Source organism: Glycine soja, chromosome 11 (assembly GCF_004193775.1).
Source record: "Glycine soja cultivar W05 chromosome 11, ASM419377v2, whole genome shotgun sequence".
Lineage (NCBI taxonomy): Eukaryota > Viridiplantae > Streptophyta > Magnoliopsida > Fabales > Fabaceae > Glycine > Glycine soja.
The window spans coordinates 9825114-9833606 of record NC_041012.1 but is presented as its reverse complement, the minus strand read 5'-3'; the positions used below and the strand labels follow the sequence as shown (position 1 = coordinate 9833606).

Here is an 8493-nt window from a genome sequence, read left to right as displayed (position 1 = left end):
TTTAAGGTAATGTTTATTTAGTGTATATATATATATATATACATGTCACATGGGAGGAGACGTACCGTGTACCTATACGCGTTTAGTAATGGTTTTATTCATAAAAAAGTAGTTTGAAAAAAATAACACAAATGATTTTTTATTCTTTTTCTTATAATTTTTATATTTTTTTTTGGAGTATTTTACTTTTTAATCTAAGCGGAGCAATGCACGGATAATCTATTAAAAGAATAAGTAGGTGAAAAGTCTAAAATAAATATTATATATTTTTTATATATCGTTTAAATAAGAACAAAATGAAAATTTTAAAAAATTACTATTTAATGTAAAAACTGGAAAAAGAAAGAGAACAACAAAAAAAATACATGGAACAAAAGTACTCTGTGCCTAGTAGTCAGCGGGTGAGGGAAGGATCCTAACCCCTAATTTGTAGTGTCATGTGTTATGTGAACGAGAGTAAAAATGAAGATGTCTATTTTTTTTTAGTAATAGAGAGGATACAACTCTTTTTATTAATATTTGGAGAAAAAAAAATACAAATAACTTTTTATACTTTTTCTTACAGTTTTTATATTTTTTTTTGAAGTATTTTACTTTTTAATTTAAGTGGAACAAACCGAAACGATACATGGAGATACACGGATAACTACTAATTAATTAAAAAAATACACGTCGGTTGATTCATATATTTGGTGATAGAGATTAACACTATCTTATTTCAATAGGGAAAAAAATTGTCCATGGGCTATTGTGACCCAGGGCTGTGTCTAGAATTTGCAAGGCCTTTAGGCAAAATTTATATTTTTGAGTTTTACCCTAACTAAAATTATTAATTAAAATTTAATAATTGAGAAATTTCAACATATCACTCTGTAATCATGCATTCAATCACTCTTGCAATACAGTTATATCAAATTCAATATAAGAAATTTAATTTAATTTTTTTTTGGCAATGACAACAATTCAAATACTATTACGAATACTTCATAATCAGTTTTCAATATATTTTATTACTTATAATAGGACACTACTTTCTTTTGGTAGTATTTCTTTAGTACCTTCAATTTAGGAGGAAAGAAAAAAAAAACTAAACCACACTAATATGAAATGTATGCTCACTAATTAATATCAAATTTAGGAGGAAAGAAAAAAACCTAAACCACACTAATATCAAATTAGGAATCATACTATTTTAATGAAATTTAATCTCTATATTCACTTTAGTGTTATTTTTTTATTTGAATTTAAAACAAATATAAACTAATTTTCTTATGACATTTGAAAAATGAAAAATAAAAAAAAAACTTCTCGAATAATCTATAACATTTTATGTGTGTACATTTTTTAAATCGTATAATAGTATTAATAAATTAAGTACCAATAATATAATAAAAATTATTACTATATAGTTTAAATTCAAAATAATTTTTCATAAGTAATTTAAAAAAAATAGAAATGAAGCCTAAGGCCACACTGTTGGCATATGTTAACAAACCTATCCTCACCACTATTATAAAGTGTAGGTATAACGGGTATAAGATATAGTGGCACACGATACTAATGACATTCTTTATAGTAAGGATATGAATTCTTACATGTCAGGGTAAAAAATTAGTGTATTGAGGATATTAATCCTTACATGTCAGTGTGTATTTAAATAAGTTATTAACAAAAATTAATCACGTGTGTTTAAATATAAAAATAATAATTTAGGAAGAAAGTTGACAATAAAAAAATATATCATAATAATAGGGGAGATCCATAAAAGCCGTCTATGAAGTGCAGGTGCGTTTAAATTTTAAATTTAGTCACAAATAAAAAGCACGTCCATGTACGTAGAATTTGGAATTGAATGTCACAAATTGACAAAAAAAAACACAGGGTGGAGCAAGGCAGGTATGCATGCACTAAATAAAAAGATTATTTACATGCAAATGGGCACATAAGTGAAATGTGATATGTCTATCAAAGTTGCACAAAGCTTTTCAAAAAAAATAAATTCAAAGTTGCACAAAGTTTACCAAAGTTTTCTAGAGAGCTAATATCCGCCCTTAATCATTAATTTAACCTATGTAAAAAATCATTAATTTAATCTGAGAATATAGATATTTTGTTTTCTCGTTTAAAATTATTTTTTAATTACTTTTAACAACTATAATTTTATATTTTTAATAAATTAATCACATCAGATTTGCTTTAATTTAGACATTATTATTATTGTTGTTTGTTAACATTAATTCTGAGGGTTGATTTAAATTATCAAAAAGGAAAATTATTAAGTAAAAAACATTTATTACTTAAAATGTAAATTTATAATAATCATTTTGAATGAAAATTTCATCTTTCTTAAGTACTCTTGTGAATAAAGCCCAAGAAATATTTTATTTTAATTTTTTAAATAATTTTAAAAATAAATGCTAATATTTTTTATATTATTGTTGTTAAAAATCAATTGATAGCAAATGTTGTTTCCGTGCACACACATAAATGAGATGTCTCTAGCTAGTAATTAAAGAGCTGTTTTTATATGCAAAAATGGAGAAATGAATATTGATAATTAGATATTATCATGTGTTAAGACTTAAGAGTGCCACAAGTATATCAATCATATAAATAATAAAGTGGGAGAAGAATATTGTATCAATATCGATTGTAGTTTGACAACGATGTAATTGATTAATTGTAGTTTGACAACAATGTAATCAATTAATTATTCTTGTGATTTAGAAATTAAGAACAAATTGATAAAGAACTTTTAGGTTTGATTTAATGGAAAGAAATAAGAATGAAATATAAAGCATTAGAAAGTTCAATTAATAGAAATAATTGGGGATATGTTTAAAGTTAATTGGAAACTAATCAACTTATTAAATTATAAATGTTGCAAAATTAGTTATTAAAGTAACTAAAAAATATAAAATGACTGAAAAATAATAAAATTATGATTTATTTAAAAAAGATGAGCAGGACATTTGATAAATATATTAAGAATAAAAATGAAAGAAAATATAAAAATTTAGAAACTAATATTTTAAAAACATTATTTCAAGTGACATTCAAACAAATATTAAAAGTTACTAAGAAACTATTAAAAATTATTTATCGAATAACCAAATAAATTTTTTAACAAATAAAAAAAAGTTAAAAACTATTTTTTTTCTTCTAAAACCCTCCTTATTATGTGATATATTAACATCAAATTTCTCTAATTTAGTTTAACCCCAATTATTTTTGGTGGTAAACACTTATTTTCTAATTATGAACCTTAATCCATCATGAATGATAAAACAATTAACACACACAAGTCATATTTTTTTTTTCCGAAAACACTTGACATTCAAGTGTATGTACATACATATACATAAATAAATATATATTGAAAAGAAACATTATTAAAAAATAGATTTAGATTTTATTATTACAAAAAAATACCCAGATATTAATATTTTAAAACACAATTAGAATGTGAAAAATTATATCAATAATAAAGAAATTTCAATTAGTATACCTAGAATATCCTAAATTATATAATTTAAAATGGTAAAATGTTAATTTAACGGGTTTTTCTATTAAATACTTTTCTAATATTATTTTGAAAGAAAGAAAAATGCCAGCCACCCTGTTAATGAGTATTAGACTATTAGGGTTTAGTGTTTTTAGTGAATGACTTATTTGGGTTTCCTGGTTGGGCCTATCGTAAGTAAGTTTTCCTTTAACTGACCCCGGAAATAACAACATATTCTCAAACATTAATAATATCATAAAAAAATAAAGAAAAATAAAATAAGGGAACATAAAGAAAAGAAGTAGAAAGGATTAAGAGAGGTTAATATATGATAAAAATATATTTAAAAAAATGATTTTTCATTGTTTGGTTTTAATTTTAACTTGGTTCTATAGGTTTAATTGCCATTTTCATTAGTGTATTACGAACAAATTTATGTGATTAATTTTTTTCCCCTAGTTTTACAAGTATTTTGGACACTCGAAAATCTCTCTCTATTACAAAATTTTCCAACAACGTTGAGAAATCATTTGTTGGAAAAAAAAAAAAACAAATCCTTTACACACAACGATGAACGATGAGGATAAAAGGTAACAACATATGCAAAACCATAAATAGAAGCTCTCCATTACAAGTTCTTCATTACTTTTTTTTTTTTCCGGCTTATTATTTTTTTAATTATTTGGTTACTGTTTTGTTCTTATTGTTATTTTAAATTTATTTTTGACATACTATTTTTTAATTTAAGATTGTATAATTGGAGAACTATTTAAATATTTTTTATATTATTGGATTGGATATATTGTATATTTAATAATTTATTTTGTTTTTTTAATATTTTATTATATCTTTAGCCACTATTTATATTTTTTCCCATTTTATTTTTATTTTTTTTAATATTTTCCATACTTTTTTATTTTAGTTAAGTTTTTCTATACTGTTTTTAAATTTATCACAATTTCCCTGTACTTTTTTAGTTTGTTTATATAAAAATATGGAGGTGTTTTTTAATGGAAACTTCTATAATTATTAAATTATAATTTAATTATTTTAATAATTAAATAATTTAAATTGTAGTTATAATAATTACTAAATTTATAACTATAAGTTTAACTAAAATCATAATTTAATTCTTAATTTTTTTCAAGATTATTTATTATTTTTTATGCGTTGTTCAAATTAATACATAACTAATAATGTATAATTTTTTAAGAAAATATATTAATTATTTTTTTAAAAAAAAATTGTGTGATAAATTTCTACAAATTTCTTGAAACCCGAGGGGGATGAAGTTGAATTTAAGTTCTTTTTATCTTTGTCTCTCCTAAATCAAAACCTTGAACTCATCCTCTATTTAACAAGGATTAGGGCAAGAAAAGCACAACTTGTTCAAACAAATCCCTAACGTGTTACGATTACCATGTCCATGTATAGTATAATGGTTGAATTATCATCACTGGCAATTGAAACGGTCACTATATGTTTTTTCTTCTTCTAAGATTTTGTTAAATCTATCATTTTTGTTCCTTTATTTTAAAATAGAAACATTTTTTTTAAGAAAAAATAAAAATATTTAATTCTTCAATTTTAAAATTTCATAATTTTGATCTTATTTTCATTTTTACCTATATTTATTTCTTTTTCTCTTACATTTTAATTAATTAAATAATTTCTTTATAGTGTCTTACATGAATATATCAGAATTTGGATTTAATTTAACAAAAATAAAAGAAATAAAATGTTCACAAAATTAAAAATTGAACCAAAATTCAGATTTTCGAAACGTAAGTTTGTATTTTATGAAAATTACGAATTAAACAAAATTATATTTTAGCTTTTTTATAGTATAAGAACTCCTATATTCTCTCATTCTTCTATTGTTTAACCCTAAACCAAGATGAAACAACTAACAAGTAAAAAGAGTAATTTAAACATGACCATAATATAAACATTAAAATGATTTGAAACAAAAAATGACATGTGATTATAGAACTACCTGCATCATAATAAATTTCCGGGTTCATGCTTGAAATAAAAATAGGAAATAAAGACAAGGGAATCCCCAAATGAAGCCCTCAAACCAGCAAAGGCCAAAAAAGAAAAAAGAAAAACCCTTAATAAAACAAAACAAAATGAAAGAAATCAATTGCTATAGTTGATGACATAGCAGGCAACAAGATGAGAATAATGCTATCTCAAGCATAGTCTTGCTTACACAGCACACCAGCTTCTGCTGCTCGACGAGGTTTGCTTTTACGCCTGCTTCCATTATGCCGAAATCCATTTGACTTTCTCAGCTCATCAATTGATTCTATTTTCTCCTCAATTGGTTCTATTTTCTCTTGTAAATTCCGTTTTCTTTTTCTTCCATGCTTTGTGGTACTCGGAATTTTCATCTCTTTGCTAGACACTACATTCATAACGTTGTCACCACTGGTAGCATCCTCTTCTAATATTTCCTCAATTTCTTCTTCATCAAAGTCTTCCTTATACAGTTTCTGTGGCCTCCCTCTTCTTTTTTGCTTAGGAACCTTTTCTTCTTCTTCACTTATGGCATCCTCCTCATTGCTAATAGTTAACTTTTTACCTTTTCCTCTACTTCTACCCATAATCTCAAAATTCTATAAAATATTTTTTTTTCGTAGAAATTGAAGATAATCTTAATAGATTTATAATAATTCGTTCAACGTCCAATTGAGCTAAACTTGCTAGACAATCCGAGAAAATATGATCATACAAACTAGTATATCTGCCAAAGAAAAAAGAAATCAAAACAGAGTCATTTTTCTTTTCAAATTTAATTCTGAAAACTTTTCATATGAAGTATTACCATTTATGACTATAACTCTTCTAACCAAAAATATCAAGACACAATTAAATTGTACTTTAGTAATTAGTACTTCTGATTTCAGGCTTCGATTTTCATTTTCAGTCATAGAAAATAAAATTGAAGCTTAGATCAGTAATCAGAATAAGTTGAAGACAGATTTCAGAGGTTGAGTAATGAGTATTGAGATTGCTATCCCTGAAAAAAAAACTAAATTGGGAAACATAGGAATTTGATTATTCTGCATAATAAATCAACGAAGAAAGCTTGAACTAGGTATGTTTTCCAATCCAATCTAAACACAGAGTTCTTCAAAATAAATCTAAAACATGATAATAATAGAAATCAGAGAAGTCACAAGTGAAATTAAAAAGCAAAATATGGAGAAATATTGAATTACATATTGTTATACAAATCCAAGCTCATTGAAAAAGAAGAAAGAAAGAAGAGAAATACTGACCACAAGAATAAGGATAACACTATTGGCATATCTGACACAAAGCTCAACCGATGTGGAACCTGTTAAAGCCCTGAGAAGAAACAAAAGGATTGTGGTTATTCACCAAACAGATTGAAACTGCGAAAGGAACATGAAAGAATGAGAAACACACCATCGATGGTTCCACAGGAGCGCAACAGTACTGTGGCTGGCTTCTTACAGCAAGAGGCCAAACCAAACAGAGAGAGAAAGATATTGTTTTGACTGGATCTCTATTCTCTCCATTCAACACAACTCTATCGTTTCTTTTTATATAAACTCATTGATTTATTTTCTATTATTAACGTGTTTAGGAAGCTCTTTTTTTTTATTTACAAATTTTAATGCATAATTTAGTATCTCTTCGTCCTGTTTAAAAGGTTTATTTAGCTTTTTGAACAATTTCAAGTTAAATATTTAATGAAAACTATCTTATGGAGAAATTGAGATTTGAACTTGAATTATACAAAAATATATTACCTAGGTAAAAATAGTTATATCATCTGTATCCTTTGGTTACCATGATGAATCAATTAATATTGGACGAAGACTATTTATATATATACGGTCAAAAGAAGAGTATATATATAAATATTGCTATACGTTGAAGTAAATGTTCTTACTTACTAAAGTAAACTCTAGTTGAAATAATAATTTGATAGCATTAATTGACATTGAGTATGTTCTTACACAACCAAAAATAAACTCCATTGAATGTGAAACAAGGTTGGGTTAATTATATTCTTATAGATTGTATTAAAAAAGTAGTTTTCTCTAAAATAAAATGAAGTAAATAAATTGTAAAAGAAGTAATTTTGACTTCATGCTCTTGCTCTAAGGTATATGCTCTCATGTAATTAATTAGTGGGGCGTGTAAATAAATGAGCTAGAACTGAATTTTGTGATTTTTAACAGTAATGAGTTAATAATTTAAACTATTGTTATGATTAACACGACAATTTAGAATAAAAAACACATTAATATATATATATATATATATATATATATATATATATATATATATGAAATGAAATACTAATGAATAGGGGCGTAGAAAAACTAGTTTGACAAAAAAAATATTTTAAATTATTTTAATTGATTCGATTTTATAGCTAAATAATCGAATTAATTTAGAAAACGGTACATAACCAAACTGATTTTAAAAAAATGGATATAAATTGAAGTGATTTTTTAAAAGTACTTATTTTTTCCTGAAATAACTCGGGTAAAAATGAATTTAATTTAGGTTTGGATTACTGGTTCCCGAATTTTGTTCACACTGATGGTAATGTAGGGTGTGTGGGCAGTTTGAAATCCGTGGGCTACGCATACTGTGTCCGTGTAGGTTGGATTTTGCAAAGCAGCATAAATGTCAAACTCCAAAATGTAGAGTGCAGTCAACAATGGATTATTGGCACCATCTGTCTCCCAATAACCAGACCTAAAACTTTATCGTTGAAATTTTGGACATTCTCTTCACAAACTTGTGAGCCACATGACCCAAAAAAACAGCTATCTGGCCAACCATCCGGGGACAAATTCATTACACTGTGTTACTAATCTTTAATTCAAGGTTTATTAATTTACTTTTTTTTAGTTCAATTTCATCATTTTGATGTTTTTGAGTTTAATTAACTTCTCTAATTTTTTATAATAGATTCAATTAGGTCTTTCACACGAATT

General features: G+C 25.2%; 1 protein-coding gene across 1 annotated transcript; it reads right to left on the bottom strand.

The window, feature by feature from the left end:
- Positions 1–5462: 5462 nt before the first annotated feature.
- Positions 5463–7073, bottom strand: LOC114373728. Its single transcript, XM_028331250.1, has 3 exons — positions 6944–7073; positions 6793–6862; positions 5463–6254 (listed from the first exon to the last, which is right to left on the bottom strand). Exon 3 carries the CDS (start codon positions 6112–6114, stop codon positions 5701–5703), a length of 414 nt encoding a protein of 137 aa, XP_028187051.1. The 5' UTR covers positions 6115–6254; positions 6793–6862; positions 6944–7073; the 3' UTR covers positions 5463–5700.
- Positions 7074–8493: the final 1420 nt, after the last annotated feature.

Coding starts and splice junctions, on each gene's coding strand:
- LOC114373728 (XM_028331250.1), bottom strand. CDS start 6,114: ATGGGTAGAAGTAGAGGAAAAGGTAAAAAGTTAACTATTAGCAATGAG.